The 16,455-nt window shown below is 49.4% G+C and overlaps 1 protein-coding gene across 4 annotated transcripts in view; it reads right to left on the reverse strand.

Moving 5' to 3' along the window:
* Positions 1-9,907: 9,907 nt before the first annotated feature.
* PTPRU (protein tyrosine phosphatase, receptor type U) overlaps positions 9,908-16,455 on the reverse strand; it is an 87,582-nt gene continuing 81,034 nt past the window's right edge. For 3 of the 4 annotated variants that reach the window (XM_003800761.3, XM_003800762.3, XM_012812002.2), the window contains 5 exons: positions 15,579-15,719; positions 13,280-13,405; positions 13,017-13,174; positions 11,375-11,510; positions 9,908-11,114 (listed from right to left, as the gene is read on the reverse strand). In XM_003800761.3, the coding sequence (XP_003800809.1) occupies positions 11,052-11,114; positions 11,375-11,510; positions 13,017-13,174; positions 13,280-13,405; positions 15,579-15,719 (624 nt within the window). In that variant the 3' untranslated portion in view covers positions 9,908-11,051. The remainder of the gene's footprint in view (positions 11,115-11,374; positions 11,511-13,016; positions 13,175-13,279; positions 13,406-15,578; positions 15,720-16,455) is intronic. The other variant, XM_003800763.3, reaches the window with a different exon arrangement.

The raw sequence follows: 16,455 nt of genomic DNA on the forward strand, positions 1-16,455 counted from the left end.
ATTGATGTAGAACCACTCCCACTTCCACCCCTTAATTAATGGAACCATGTATTCAAACAAGCAGGGAGGTAGCACTCTACAGTGGTGTCTTATTCAAAACACATATTGCATCCTTTCAACGTTTGGCTCCTAATTGGCGCCATACCTGAGCCTTCAGTAAGCCATTCCATCTTTTAATTAGGCCATCCACTTCCAGGTGATGAGTTATGCAGTAAGACTAGTTAATTCCATGGGAATTAGCCCACTGCTGCATTCCTTTGCTGTGAAATGAAATGAGTTCCTTGAGAGGAGACAATTCTGTATAGTATACCTTGATGGTGGGTGAGAAATTCTATGAGTACATGGATGGTGGTGTGGAAAAAAGCTTTGTAGGCAGAGACAGCAAATCTATACCCAGAAAATGATATCAGACACTCTCTGTGTCCTACATGATGGGAGATAGTCAATGAAATCAATCTGCCACTAGGTAGATAAATGATTGGTCCATCTGGGGAATGGTGCCATAGTGGGCGCTCATCTTGGTCTTTTGGAAGATTGAGCCCCAAGCAGTGACAGTATCCCAGGCAGCCCTTATTAGGGGATGCTCATGTTTTTGAGTCTGTGCTTATCCCCCATCCCTGCCACTATGGCCACTTTATTCATTGGCCTATTGGACAAGCACAGGGATAGCTGGATAAAGAGGTTAACTGGTAACCACAATGCATGACATATTGTTCACCTGATTATTGAAAGCCTCCACTGAAGTGGAAGCTCTTTGGTGAGCGTTCACATGGGACACAAATATTCACAGTCTATGCCTATTCTATGAAGTCCATCCACATACCTCTTCCCCAAAATTCCTTGTCACCAATCTTCCACTTCTGTTCCTTCCAAGCTCCTGACCACCCAGCCAAACCATACTATTAACAACTGCTAATAAATCAGAGTAGATCCATACCTCTGGCCATCTCTCATTCCAAAATGGACAACCAAAAATACCGCTCAACACTGTATTCCCAACACCACTGTATTTCAAGGTCAGCCCTGATGGAGTTCTATTCTGGATGGTGTATAATGCAGCACCATCAATAAACCAGCCTCAATTTTTCATTTTTTTCAGAAGTTCCAGTCAACTGGTCATAAGGAATGCCCCAAGAAGCCATGAGGATGATTTGAGGAAGGGAGGCAATGAGACAGGAGTTGATATTAAAGGAATTTGAACCACCAACTCATACAACTTACTCATACCTTCCAGACTTGCCCAAGCAAGGTCTCTTTAATGATATTCTCATCTAATGATATATTGCTTCTACATAAAGCTAACCTTATAGTTAATGTTGTCAAGAGAACCCTGAATAAGAATTTTAAGCTGCCTAGTCACTTGATGCCCCATAGTTAGGCACCCAGTCCCTACCACAGCCCAGTAGCAAGCTGGAAGCTGTTTCTCAGAAGAAAAGTATTATCTGCATGAGAGAAAATAGGTTTAATTCAAAATCCTAGAAGCTTGCCCTGTGATTCCCCTGCGGGGCTTTGGCTGAGACTCCATGCAGCTTCTCTACTTGCTATGGACACTTGGAGAAGGTTTGGATCTACTTGATCATAAAGACCCAGTGATAGGAGGACTTGTACTGAAGCCCCCTTACCTTGCTGCAGAACCTTCTTTTGCAATAATCTGTACTCAAAACTGGAAATCTTACAGGGATTTTATTGACAAGTCAAAGGAATGCACATGAATGACACATGTGTTGCCTCTAACATCCAAAAAGCCTACCAAGGCTCAGTGTCATGTATCTCTGTGGTTAGGGTGCCGGCCACATACACTGAGGCTGGTGGGTTTGAACCCAGCCCAGGCCTGCTAAAACGACAATGACATCTGCAACCAAAAAATAGCCAAGTGTTGTGGCAGGCACCGATAGTCCCAGCTACTTGGGAGGCTGAGGCAAGAGACCTGCTTAAGCTCAAGAGTTTGAGGTTACTGTGAGCTGTGACACTACGGCACTCTACCAAGGGCAACATAGTGAGATTGTCTCAAAAAAAAAAAGAATCCAGAACTTCCTGGGTTTCCAAACAAAAAGGCTACCAAGTGCTGTGCTTCTTTTTTCATGGAAGGTAATGTAACGTACAGCAACTTGACCTTCACTTGGAGGGGACAACTCAACACGTTCCAGACCATTGAACCCTCAGACAACGTCCCTGAAATAGCAGACCTCTGACGTGTTGTGGGATTGATTTCCCACCCTCTCATTCACATATGTTGTACTTGCTACTTCCTGTTCATCAGGTGCAATCAGCTTGTCATCAAGGTAGTGCACCAGCGTGATGCTTTGCAGAATGTCAAGACGATGACATTATCTGTAGACTATCTAATGGTAGAAAGGAAGAGAACTGACTTAACTCCAAGGTAAGACTGTGAATATTTCCCAATGGCCCGCCCTTCCAGATAAAACCAAATTGGTTTCGGTGATCCTCATAAAGCAGCACAGAGAAAAATGCAGTAAGTAGGTCAACAGTTACATCCCAGGTGGTACACTGAGTTGCTCCGGTAAAGACACTGGATCTGAAACAGCAGCTGCAGCTTGTGTCACCACCTGATGAAGTGTACAATAATCCAGTCATTCTCCAAAACCCACACAACCTCTGACAAGCCAAATGGCAAGTTAAATGAGGATGGGATAGAAATCACTACCTCTGCATATCTCAAGCTTTTATTAATCTCTGAAATTTCCCCAGGGATGGAGAAAGGCTTCCAGTTTACTGTCATGGTAGGAGGAGGAAGTTTCAGAAATTTCCATTTAGGCTCTTCCTTCCACAGCAGGCCTCATTCCATGAGTCAGAGACACAAAATGGGGATTCTTCCAATTACCAAGTGTGTCTCTTTTGATTATATGGGACAGAACTGACTGGACACAGGAATAACTTGGACTAAATATCTATCACCTGACTACCTAAGTCACCACTTAGAACGATGGGCCACCGTGGTGCTTTGCATTGCCAGGAATTATCATAAATTTAGTCAATGTCTAGTGATCCTTCAAAGGTCTGGGTATTTTCTTACCAGTCATTCTGGTAAGTGGCCACGAGTGTCTTTGCAGAAGACTTGGAGGAAGATTTATGGGACATACTTAGAGCACTGCTACAGAGCCTTCTTCAAGGAGGCTGGCATGCTCTTAAGAGGTTCTGATTAGCTTAGGCCTGGAAACTGAATAAGAGGCCACAACTCTCCAACATGGTGATTCGAATCAGGTTTTAGCCACCAGAACTAGAGGTTTGTTTGTTTGTTTGTTTGATATAGATCAAACAATATTCAAGGAGGCTGAACATCCATTTCCTTCCTGGGGAAAATCCCTATGGGCCAAAGCATTTTAATTATTGATATATCCCCCCGACTCTCTATGGTAAATGCATCCACCTTTTCTTTGGCTATTACATAATGTCACTTAGCCTCTGCCCCTCCCAGATCCTATCACCTCCATGAAATCAGGAAGCCCATATGAATGGGCGCATACTCCATGTTAATGCCCGAACTGCAAAGGTGAACATCCACAGAGTTTCTTGAGGATGTAATCTTTCCTCTCAACAATGTATTTTCAGTCCCTCCATTAAGAAAGTTATCTTCTGGGAATTTTCATGGAACCGAGTTTGGGGGTGGCTTTGCAGATCATGCATGATAAATTCATTCCAACATTCTGTCTCTTTCAGCCTTTGGATTACAACTCTTCCACGGTAAGCCATAGAAGCTCTGGCATTTCAACTTCATCAAATGTAAGGCACCTTCAAGTCCAAGTTTCAGTCAACCATCCAAGTAAGCTGTCAGAGCCAACTTCAGCTGCACAAGTTATCACACTAAACACCGAATCCACATCCATGAATTCGAAATGATTATTATCTTTCATTCTTAGCATCAACTCCCATGTATATTCCCCACAATTACATCAGATCTTGCCACTAGCAAAAGCTTGCCTTTCTTCTGCTGTGCAAACTGTCTCCCCCTGGGTCATAGAGTGTACAGGACTCCTTGGAGCTTGCCGAGATTTGACTCTAGTTACGCGACTCTAGTGGCAACAAAGGGTGCGTGTGGCATGTTTTGATGATAATGGTCATTCCCCTTCAAAGCATCTGATCTACATAAGGGTTTTCAAACAAACAAAAACTAGATTCCTCAGATACAAGAGGGAAAGCTATTTCCATTGGCAAGTGAGGCTCAGGCTGCCTCAAGGATTCAAGTTTCTCCATTTCATCTGAGTCCAATCAGATGTCCCTATCACAAGTTTCAGGATCCCATTCTTCCCCAATTTATAGCCAAATGTTCACACGAAGAACTGGGTGATACTGTAAATGTAACTGACATTTAAAATTTTGCAACCCACACAATTAAAGTTTATGTTTGATTTTTTAGCAATATCAGCTCTGTGGCTGCATGAAATAAGAGATTCTTTTATGGATGATATGGAAGCTCTGTACTCCTCAAACTATGATTCGAGCTAAGAATTAAATGACCTCAACTGTCATTTTCTCTCTAGTAAGTTCTCCGGTGCATTCACACCCCACTCCATGTAGTTATTACTGATATAATGGTCCAGGGCAGTAGACACTTTCTTCAGCTGGCATTCCATTGAGAGCCATCACAGGTGATAGCGTAATTATGATACCGTTATAGTGTAGATGATGAGCATCCCATATCCCACTGGCAAGGAGCTCAGCATTGTGCCCAAGTCCAAGGGCACATCAAAACCAATCAAAATCCCATCTTTGAGGGTCTGTCATCTGAGACCACCCCTGCTCCCCATTTTATATACCAATTAGGTTCCAGTAAGGAGATGGAGCTCACATCCATAATTTGTACATGGAAATTTTAATGTAAAGAATTATTATCTAGCAAAGGGTGTTAATTACTAAAAATGGTAAAAGAAGACTCTATGAGACCCAGAAGCAACAAGGGCAAAAATGTAGCTTCTATGCCTAGGCTTGGGGAAAATGAATAACGAAGGAATTAAGGACTCAGGAGGTCTTTCACTGATGTAGCCCTCTTCTATGAGGGAGCGCTGACCACAAGAACATGCCTCTAGTGACTAAGATGCTCTCCAGGGAGTGTGGGCTAGCCTAGTCTGATAAAGTGGTCCACTGGGTGGGTCTGTAGAAGAAACTTCCAGATGCAGAGAATGAGGCCTGGGAGTAGACGTGGAGCTGGTCCACTCGGGCCACTATGGGGATGGGCACTGGGCCTTGGCTAAGGAGGACCAGGACCTGGAAGGGAAGCACCTTCCTGCAGCGACCACCTTATGGTGTCCCTCTAGCACCCTCTCCTGACAAAGCCTAACATTGCTCCAGCTGGCAAAAAAGAACTGTTTACAGGGTCCAGCTCCTATAACAAAAATCAGGGCAAAGAAGGGTGTATTTGGAGCTCAGAGACAATAAATTAATAACTGGCATGAGGGGGACGGAGGGTGAAAGTCAACGGTTTATTGGGGAAGAGGCTAGAGGGGCAAGAGTTTCTGTGCTCTTTAGAGGTGGGAGGGGGTATGCATGGGCTGGAGCAGTCAGTAGCCCTCTCCAAAGAGAGAATGCAGTCACAGAATAAACACAGCTCAGAAGAGCCACATTATTCCACTTTCAAATGAACAGAAAATAAAATTCTGGGAGAGGTTCCCTCTTCCCACCCCTGGGAGTAAGTAGGAAGTGATTGAGATACATCTCATTTTTCTTGAAAGGCTTTCTCAGCTTCTTAACTCCTGCTGACTCAGGCCACCCCCACCATCCTCAGATTCCAGAAGTTCAATCATTCATTCAACAGTACTTTCTGCAGGCTTAGGTGCAAACCCTGAGTCTGGGAGACTCTTTGTCTGTGGGCCTCCGCTAAGTCTGTTTATGACTGTCTATGGCTGAACCTGGCTTGAGTAAGGGTTGAGAGGGCAGACTGACTCAGGGGCAATAGAAATTTCCAGCAGTCAGTGTGGTTCAGGCCTACACCTGCCAGTAGTTCTCCATAATTACTAGACCAACAGCTCTGAAGTCAGGTGATGTGAGTTCTAATCCTGTCTTAGCACTTTTCTAGCCATTTTAAGCAATTTATCTCACCTCACTGAGACTATTTCCTCATATATCAAATGGTTTTAGTAATGTCTACTTCTCAGGATTTCTGGAAGATTAAAGACAATGTCTGCATAAGTATAATACAAGAACCTGCCAAGGTAGAACAGTCCCATCAGACTGAAGCCCTAAACATACCAGTGTTTCACCAGCTCAGGAAACTGATGCTTAAGCCAATGGCCTGGGCACCTCTGAGCAACATCACCCCATTGTTACCAAGGGATGTTGAGCCAAATGCTACCCTACTTAGGATGAGCTCCTAGAAAGCACCTAGTCCCACCTCATCACTGGACAGACCAGGAAACTAAGCCCCAGAGAGGGCAGATGTTTATTCAAGCCATACAGCAAGGTGGTGGCTGAGCCAGCATTGGAACCCGGCCTCATGGCATCAAGCCTTTTGTTCGTCTGAGGACTAAAAATGATGTGTTTAAGAGTGTGGGCTTTGCAGCCAGACGGATCTGAGTCTGAATCCTGAATCTGTGACTTTCATTCATTTAGATACTCACTGGGTTCCTGGCATGTGTCAGGCACTGTGCTCAGTGCAGAGAACCCAAGGGGACAAGATCCATGTGGCCCTGGTTCCTCACTGCCCACAGTCTGGTGGGGAGGAAATGGACAAATGCCCAGTGAATGAACAAGCTGACACCCACTGAGGGACAGACAGAGCAGCCTTGGGAACGAAGGGGACAGTAAGGGCAGCAGAGCCCCTTTGGGGCACTCAGGGAGGGTTCTGCAGGAGGCTATTGAGGGAGCTGAGACCTGGACACCAGGAAGGAGCCAGCCATATGGGCCTAAAAAAGGATGTCCAAGCAGAATTCAGTGACAGGAGAGATGAAGCTGGAGTGTGCAACAGAGCCTGCAGGAGGGACACGGCCAGAGAGGGTGGAGCCAGGCCACGTTCTCCTTGGAGGCCATGGCCAGGAGTGAGGCTCTCACACCCAGGGTAACAGAAGTGGGTCTGGGCACAGGCACTGAGGGTCCAGCCTGTGTTTTTCAGAGCTTCACTCTGGTTGCTGCTATGTGTGTAACACTTGATGGCTCTCTGACTTGGGTGAATTGCTTAAGCTCTCTGAGCCTCAGTCTCCTCATCTGTAAGGTGGGATGATCATCGTGTCTACCCCACAGGTGTCAGTGGAGGCTGACAGGTGACAATCCACAGACAGCACCTAGCAACGTGCCCAGTCATGCAAGTGCTGAGTGAAGCTTCGCTTTCTCACATCCCCACACTCAGAGCCCTCGTCCTCCACCAGGCGTGGCCTGGCATGAACCTGTTGGTTCTGCCTGTGTTTCTATGCCGTGACTTCCACCCTCAGCCAGGGGGACATTCAGGCCAAAATTCATTAAGCTCCTGCCCATCAGAGGTCAGCAGGGAAGTGGTCAGCAGCGCCCAGGGACAGAGAGTGGCCAGGCCCTGCTCTCAACAACGGCCTTGCAGGTGGCCTTAACATCCATCAAAGTCACAGCTCCATCTCCTGGGTGCCTGGGATATATAACGTGTCCCAATCAGGGGCCAGCAGAGAGGTCGTGAGAATAATAATTGCTTTGGCTGGCTCCCACAGCCAGATTTATTATGGCATAAAGAAACAATTTAGCTCCTGGCAGTAACAGGCAGCCAGCCTGTCTGTGCTTGCAGAAATCCTAGTTTCTGGGGCCACAGTGGGCTGAGGCCACACTTGCTCCATCCAAGGCTGCGGGCAAAGCCCACCTGGACCACTCATCTTCCTGTGCTCCAGGCCACCTCATCGGAGAAGCCACCATCTCCACACACAGCACAGCATTTGTAACCAGTGCCCAGGCCACACGTCACACATCTGGTGTTGCATCAAGGGGATCCTTGGGCTTTTGGCCCTACCCAGACAGTCCACAGGGTAAAGCAATGAAAGGTTCAGACTGGGGTCAGCCTGGGCAAAGGTTCATGTCCTGGCTCTGCTATGCAGTGGCCAAGTGACCCTGGGTGAGTGAACTCACCTCCCGGAGCCTGCATTTCCTCATCTCTAAATGAAGGGACTGTGACTCCTACTTTAAAGAGTTGCTGTATGGATTGAGTAAGAGAGAAGAGTGTAAGGCGTATGACATAGTAACAAGTACTAAACAGAGGGGACAATCACCATTTTTATTATCCAGGGCCTTCAGTAGTATGTATGAGATATCCTTTACTGAGGGCTGGTTCTATCACCAGAGACTGCGCTAGCTCTTTTTAAACATTTCACCTCCAGACCTTACAACTAATCCTGCAAGTAGGTACTGTTAGGGTGGACTACACATAGTAGGGGCTGTGCGAGGTCACCCCACTAGAGGTTGTGGAGCTGGAGCGGGACACTAACACATACAACCTGCCTCTCAGCTCCTCTGAGAGGCCACAGGAGGCTCCCCATCAGCCAGGCAGGCAGCCATACATTCCCTCTTTCCTGTCTCCCTCTTGCCAACAGTACCTGACCAACAGGCCCAAGACAAGCCCTTTGCTGGGCAAAAGACCAAACAAGATGAACTCAGAAATATTCCCTGACCATGAGAAGCTCAACACCCAATGGGGCAAAGAGCAGAGCTGCATCCACACTGCCCAGAGCATGCACATATCAGTCACCTTTTGGTACATAACAAATGATCCCACAACTCATTGGCTTAAAAGAAAGAATCCTTTATTATCTTTCCTGGTTTTAGGGATTGGTTGGGCAGTTTCTTGTAAGCTTGATCATGCAGCTACACTCACCTGGCAGGTGGGCTGGGCTGGAAGGTCCAAGATGGCCTTTTTCAAAGGTCTGGCAGTTGGTATTGACTGTTCATGGGATGTGCTGGTTCTCCTTCATGTGCCCTCATCATCTGGTAGGCTACACAGGCTCCCTCACATGACAGAGTTCCAAGAAAGCAAAAGTAAAATCCCTGGGATCCAGAATTCACACACCATCACTTCTGTCCCAAGTGCAAAGCAAGTTATATTCTATTGCTTGGCCAGTATCTATTGCTTGACCAGACACACATTTGCAAACCATCAGGTACAGCTTAGAGGTCAATTTAGAATGAGGGTGAGGGGGTCAGTCTGTGCCCTCACCAAATAGGATAACAGTCCAATAAATTTTCTAACTCAGATTAAAGGATGTTGAATAGTGAGGTCATTAGAATGGAGAAACTGAGGCATAGAAAGTCAGTTCAGTATATTATAGAGCCAACTTTCATAAAGAAACTGTGGCCCAGGAATAAGATTGTTTTGCCCAAAGCCACACAGCACAAAGCTAGGAGTGACTCGGGTCCCTGCAAGCCAATCTGCTCCTCCTTTCACTCCACCCCAAGAATGAGCTAGGAATGGGATGGGCTCAGGCAGCTGGATGGTCATCCTAGCAGGGATGTGTCTCCTGTCTCTGTCTCCGCCATGTGTTTATGAACTAAGCCCTTTCAGCATACCCGACACTGCAAAAAGCATTTAGTCACTATCTCATCTGATCTAACAGAATTGTCCCCACTTTGCAGATGAGAAACTGAGGTCCAGAGAGGACAGACTCACTCTGTTTCTTGCTGCTGATGGGGCCCATCTGCCTGACACCAAAGCCTGAATCTTTCATGCTGCCCTAGATAGAGCTAAACTTTGATCCAGGCCCGCAGTGGGACAAGAGGCAGTCCTGTGGTACTCAGGGGTCTCAAGATGAAGCCCACTGCCTGAAGAACTACTTCGGAGGCCTAGGTGGGGGTAGTAATGGCCAGGGTTCCTCTGTAAGTGGGAAGACTGAGCAGTGCCCTGGTCCACATCCCTACCATTGTATGCCTGAAAAAACTAAGGCTAGTCCAGGGTCCTCCCACTGCACTGGGAGGCTGGGAGCAGGCTGGTCAGACACACACAGGGCCACTCTGTGGCATTCAGAGAGCATGTTTATTTACAAAGCACTTTACAAACATCAGCTTAAGCCTCCCCACAGCCCCCTGCGAGGTAGGTCAGTAGTCGTATCTACAGTTTACAGATGGGGAAACTGAGGCACAGAATGGGGTGTGGTCTGCCCCATTTTAAAGAGACCTTCCCACCCACCCATCCAAAAATAACAAAATAAAGAAAAAAGCACTGATCCTCCATCCCAAAATGGAGTTTCCTCTGAACTCTAGGTGCTGGAACCAGCCCTGCTCTATCTCTGCTCCCTCCCCACAGGCAGACTGACCAGGGGCCACAGGGACCTTAACCCCAGGGACTGCTGTTCCAACTTGCAAAATGTCACTATCCCAAGCTGAGCAGGCAGGCCAGCAAAGCCTGAGGGTTAGAGGAAGAGAAGGCTGAAGCAACTTCACTCTGTAGATACAGGGTCTGGAGTCTTGTAGGGAAGGCAGATCCTGGTTCAGGAAAGCTCAGAGCACACAAAGAAATGGAGTGGGGAAGGAAGGTGAGCAGAATATCCCTAGGGCTGCAGGGGGCCGTGGGGTAGAGGAGAGTGCCACAGTTCCTCTGGGGAGGATAGTCACTGTGCCCCACTGGCAATTCAGGCAGATTCCAGTCTCCCTAGGACTCTCAGGGGCTGGGCCAGGTGAATCCTCGATGCTGACCCCATAGCACTCCCTAACCGTGTGTAGGGAGAGCCAAGTATGTAGAAGCCTTGGACACCCTGCATGGCCTCCCTCATCACTGCCAAAGGCTCAGATAGAGTCAAGGGGCTTGGGCTGGGTGCCCCAGAGTTGGCTGTCCCAAGCCCATCGATCCACCAAGCAGTGCCTAGCCTATCAGCCTGGCACTATTAGGCCTAGCAGCCTATCAGGCCTGCAGGTCCCTATAAAGGTGGGGCTGGGCTGCAGTCTTGCCAAACTCTTCCTGGCCCATAACCCACCCCTGTGACAGTGAAAGGCCCTGCCCAAAGTGGAAGAGGGCACCAAGACGGCCCAGCATCCACTCTAGTGCTTTCCCCATCGGGGGCTGCAGTTGGGCAGAGTTGGAGGCACAGATCTTCCTCTCCAGTCTGGGATGGTGGGTCTGGCCCTGAGTATGCAGTGGGTGCCCAAGGCCAGAGGTCCCGCTATCTTGACTCCAGCCCTTCCAGGTACTCCAGGGCCACGTCATAGCAAAAGTGGTACTGATCCTGGGGAGAAGGAGAGAAGGAATCATGACCCTGACCTCTCCCTAGTACATGACATTGGGAGGGGGAGAGACAGGGGAAGTGAGAGCCCTGGCCGCCCCTTACGGGGAAAGAGGGTTAATGGGGTTAGTGTTTTGACAGCATAAGACTAGAACCAAAGCCCAGTGGTGGGGACCAGACAGGAGAAAGTAGGTGCCGAGGAATCTGGCCAGGCATGGACTGGGAAGGTGGAAGTGGCCGGGCACAGGGACATGGCCCCTCACCATAGTCTCCACCATATTGGGCTTGTAGTTCCGAAGCGTTTTGGCAGCAAAGAAAACATCCACCAGGCTGTGGCAACGGATCATCTCCAAGACTGTCGCGCAGGCACAGAAGGTACCGCTTCGTCCGCCCCCATTCCTGAAAGAGAAAGATTCAAAAGATTTGGGCTAAGGCTTGGGAGCCAGACGTAAGAGGCGGGACAAAAGAAAGGAGGGACAGAGATAGGGACCAAGAGTCTGGAGGTGAGGGGTGAGGCTGGGAAACGGAGAAGGGAGGGGCAAAGAGCCCAGAGATAAGGAGGTGGGGCTGGGGAACCGAGAAGAAAGGGAAAGAAGGCCCAGAAGTGAAAGGGTGGGGCTGAAAAACGGAGAGGGTGGGGCCAGAGAGCCTAGAAGTGAGTGGCTGAGCTGGGGCACAGAGAGGGAGGGGCCAGAGAGACCAGAGGTGTGGGGGTTGGGGGGGAATGGGGAACGAAGAGGGAGGGGCCAGAGAACCCAAAGGTGAGGGGCGGGGCTGGGGAACAGAGAGGGAGGGGCCTGAGAACCCAGAAGTAAGGGGCGGAGCGGGGGACAGATTGTCTGGAGGCGGGGCTGGGGAAGGGAAGAGGGAGGGGCCGAGAGCCCAGAGGTGGGCTCAAGACCATAAGTTTAAGGAGGATCAGAGGTTAAGGTAGACATCGGATGCCTTAAGGCATTTCAGAAGATATACCCTCAAGGAGAAACAGACCAGATCCTGAGAGAAAAGACAGACACACTTCAAAAGAAAGACACTGAGAGACAAAGATAGCGACAGAGAAGGGCAGGCAACCAGCAAGCACATATCCAGAGCAAGATGGAAAATGAACACCAAGAAGACTAGTCACCACCCGGCAGCGCACACACACAGCACGCACACCCCAAGTCAGACCTAGAGCCTCCCACACAGAGAGTCTGCCAACCCTTAGCGTCTCTCCCTCTGCTCTGAGACTCCCCACATGTGGGGGTGCCTCTTGGGGATGAGAGGATGACTAGGCCTCAGCCCCCTTCTCAGGGTGTCTCTTCCACTAGAACCAAAAGCCCTGGGGGTCAGGCCTACACTAACTCAGCTCCCTATTCCAATTTCCAGTATGCTCAGCCTGGCCTGGGAAGGCCCAGTGAATGCTGAAAGTATGAAAAAGTAGGGAGGAAAGGAGTGATTGCACCCAGACATAAATATGTGAATTTATGAAGATGGCATACATATAAATATATGAATGAAAGAAAAAAGGTGTGTGTGTGCATGCACAAACAAAAGACTGAAATTCCACTGGCATAAAAAGTATGCTGCAATCTCATGGGGTAAAAAGTTCTGGGGTAAGGACTCTCTTTAATTAAATTGGCAATGTCAAACATCACACAGAGGGTACCAGACAGTTGTTCAGGGTTGAGTATGTACCCTGGAAACTAGGTTTGCCCAGGGAAGGCAGGGCCAGCATGTTAGCTGGTTGGGCTGAGTCCAGGCCATGGCCATCTGGGAGCCCAGGCATGGACTGGGAAGGTGGAAGTGGCTGGGCACAGGGACATAGGGTTTTAGTGCCAGCCTTGAGGCCCTCTCCCAGATTGGACCTCAGCCCCTAGCTCCCCAATCCCAACCCCCCACCCACCCTCTGGTCTGCCAGGCACTCACAGGCAGTGCACAACAGTGCGCCCATCCCCGTTCTCTGCCTGCCACTTGTCCACCTCAGTCAGCAGGTGTAGGAAGGCCTTCTTGGAGTCAGGTGTGTCCCGGTATGCAGACCACCGCAGGAACTGGAAGTGCCTCACCAGCAGGTGCCCCTCCTGCAGCTGGGGTCATGAGCACCAGGGTCAGGGGCCTAATGACCTCAAGAGAGTCATTAATTTTCCTGGGCCACATCCCAGGTTCACCCCGGGGCTCTCCAGACCACTCACCCGAGAGATGTTCTGCACCCGAAAGACTCGGGCCACCAAGTCTTCATCTGCTGTGCCTGACACAAACTCCACCTCCATGAGGCCATATTGCTGCCGGCCTGGCTCCGGCCAGTACTGCAGGCAGGGCTGGGTGCACGGGCATGGAGGGAGGGGAGCTGAGTAGAGCCCAGCAGTGCTCATCCCATAGCCACACCCACACCCAAGGTTCCATACCCACCCTGTGGCTCCCACATACTCTGGCCCATCCACTCACTCCATACTCACCTTTAGCATCCCCCCACTTGCCACCCACAGACGGCAGTGCATACCTGCCCCAGAGTCTTCTACACTGACACGTTCAGATCAGCCAAGATAAACCCTTCACAGGCAGTGCACTGATGCCCACGGCCACGCCACTACAGATCTACACCCTCACACACCCCAATAAGAGGCTGCCTTCTTCCAGGGATCAGCCCAGATCACCCCCATCCACAAAAAAGCCTCCCCTAGCCTTCTCTCTCACTGCCTCTGTCCTTCAATACCAGCTCACAGAGGTGGGGTATTCCTGATGCTGCAACACAATTCAGCCCCCGCACTGCTGCCCCAGGATCCCTCCATGGAGCCAGTGTCCTAAGTAAACTGCCTCCAAAGATACAGACTCGAGACAGTGGAGGGACGTAGGAGGGGCAGCATCCCAGTACACACACACACACACACACACACACACGTGCGCAGGCCTGTCACACTACCTAGAGCCTTAGCTTCTAGTCTCAGCTCTGTTTAGAGCCCACCAAAGTTCCTTTCTCTGGGCCCCAGTTTCTCCATCTATAAAATGGCTCTCAAGCTCCTCCCAAATGACACCATGCTCCATCTGCTTCCCTCTCTCACCACAGCCATGAGGAGAGAACACTACCTTCTTATTGCTGGGGGTCCTGGTAACCACTTGCATTCAGAACTTTACACATGGATCACTCTTCCCCCACCTCTTCACCCAGTTAACCCTACCCTTCCTACATATCTCAGCTCAAACACTGCCTCTTCCAGGCAGCCCTCCCTGATACATTATCCCCCAGGCTTTCCTGTGTCCCTGTGCATGCTTCATGATAGCCCTTTTCTCTCTGTGCTATCACTATCAGTCTACCATGAGATGTAGGATGGGCTATGTCTTTTCCTTCTGTTTCCCGAGGCCCACTGCAGGGCATGGCAGGGAGGAGTCCATGGGAAAAGTGACCTGAATGAATGAACAAATCAATGACCAGAGGATGATGTCTATGTGAACGTTCCTCTGGGCCCCTCTCCTGCACCTTAGCAATGGTAGGTTCTTGCTACAGTTGGGAGTCACTCCAGATCCCCACCCAGGGGCTGAAGCCCATCTGCAGTCCTGGGTCATTTACACCAAGTACTTGAGTCATAAAGAGCCCAGTTAACAAAGCCTTCTCCAGACAGTCATTACAATGCTCATTTTACAGCAAATCTTCCTGCTCCCTGGGCCCAACATAGAGCTGGGGTAGCAAGGAGTCCAGAAATCAGGCTAGAAGGCTGGGCATTGCATTTCTCAGAAGCTCCAGCCTTGAGAGCTCCAAAAAGAAATGGGGGAGTTGGGGGACTATCCCCAGGCTGAGGCCACTAAGCCAGTGTCTGGCCCAACTTCAGAAGTGAGTGTCACCCCATCCTCTTGGTCCCTGCCTTGTCCTGAGTACCTTCTGTGTGCCAAGCACAGCACAGTGCTAAAAGGCATATGCATGTCCCATATGGTCCCCACAATCACCCGCTAAGAACAGGCCCTGCGATGTCCCTATTTTACTGAGAAGGAAACTGAAGCTCAAAGAGGTAAATTAACTCACCTTAGAGCAAACAGAAAGAGGAGGCTTGAATTTTACTGTACCTTGAAGGCCCCCCATGATAGGCAGTTTAGTTGAGCAACTGAAATAGCAGAAGCTCTGGAAGGAGGGAGCCTTGGGTGGGGAGCATAGCCCTGCCACTCCACAGCTATGTGAACTTGGAGAAGGCACTTCAACAATTTGGGTTTTAATTTTCTCACCTGTAGCCTTTACTCCAACATCACTGTAGATTGCCAAAAGACCATACGTGCAAAGCAGAGCCCCTGGCTTACAATCAAGAGTACCTAGCTTTCTCTAGTCTGACACCCTCATTTTATAGACAATGGAAACCCAGATTCTAGAGGGAGTGTGACTCGCCTAAGGTCACGCAAATAAGTGGCAGAGCTGAGACCTGACTCTTGACTTTAGGACCATGCCCTTGAACATACGGAAGCCCTGGGCAGCAGACAGCCAGGTGGCCTGGCTAGCAGGGCCCTCACCCAGGCAGAGTTGGACTGGTTCAGCTGGTTGAGCATGACGATGGAGGTACAGCCATAGTCGTAGACCAGCCTCCAGAAGTCGGGTGTGGTACTCTGCAATGGGTGCAGGGTCACGATGAAGGCCGCGCTTCGAGTATAGCTCTGCAGAGAAACCAAGATTCAGCAAGGCCCTGTTCACAGCCTGTGACGTGGGCCAAGCCTCCACCACAGGCTGTCTTCCTGAGCTGGACAGTGGTGTCCCATGGGACCAGGCTGAATCCAGTGGCCCATTTCAGATATTGGCTGGCTCACTGAGGACTGAGTTGACAGGGTGAACCCCAGGCCTCTAGTGCCCAAGCCCATGGACCCTGGAAACTAACCAGCAAAATGTTCCCAAATGTACAGTAAGGGGAGCCTGGGCGTGGCAGGCAGAAGCTGGGCGCACCTGTTACTTGCCTCAGGGTCTCTGCATCTGCTATTCTGCTGCCTGGACCACACTTCCCAAATGTCTGCATGGCTCTCTCCTTTACTTCAGGTCTTTACTTAGTTGTCACCTCCTTATAGAGGCTTTCCCTTACCACCCCAAATCCACGTCAAACACTTCTGCCTAGTTACTTTTTGTAGAGATTTCCAGAGTGTGACATTCCATTATATATTTATTGATTGTTCTACTCTATTTCCCAAATTTGAGGTTCAGGAGAGCAGAGATTTGGGAGTATTCCCTGTGTCTAGCACACTATATGAGCTCAATAAATATTTTGAATATATACATCTCTATGCTCCTTTCAACTCCATGGTTGAAGGGTATAGAGCCCCAAACGCCAGCTCCTACAGGCAGTGACAGGCACTGACTCTGCTCCCTGCTCCCGACTTTGTCCTCCTGGTTGAGCTGGCACCC

This window comes from Otolemur garnettii, unplaced genomic scaffold (assembly GCF_000181295.1).
Source record: "Otolemur garnettii isolate 467f Iridium unplaced genomic scaffold, OtoGar3 scaffold00184, whole genome shotgun sequence".
NCBI lineage: Eukaryota > Metazoa > Chordata > Mammalia > Primates > Galagidae > Otolemur > Otolemur garnettii.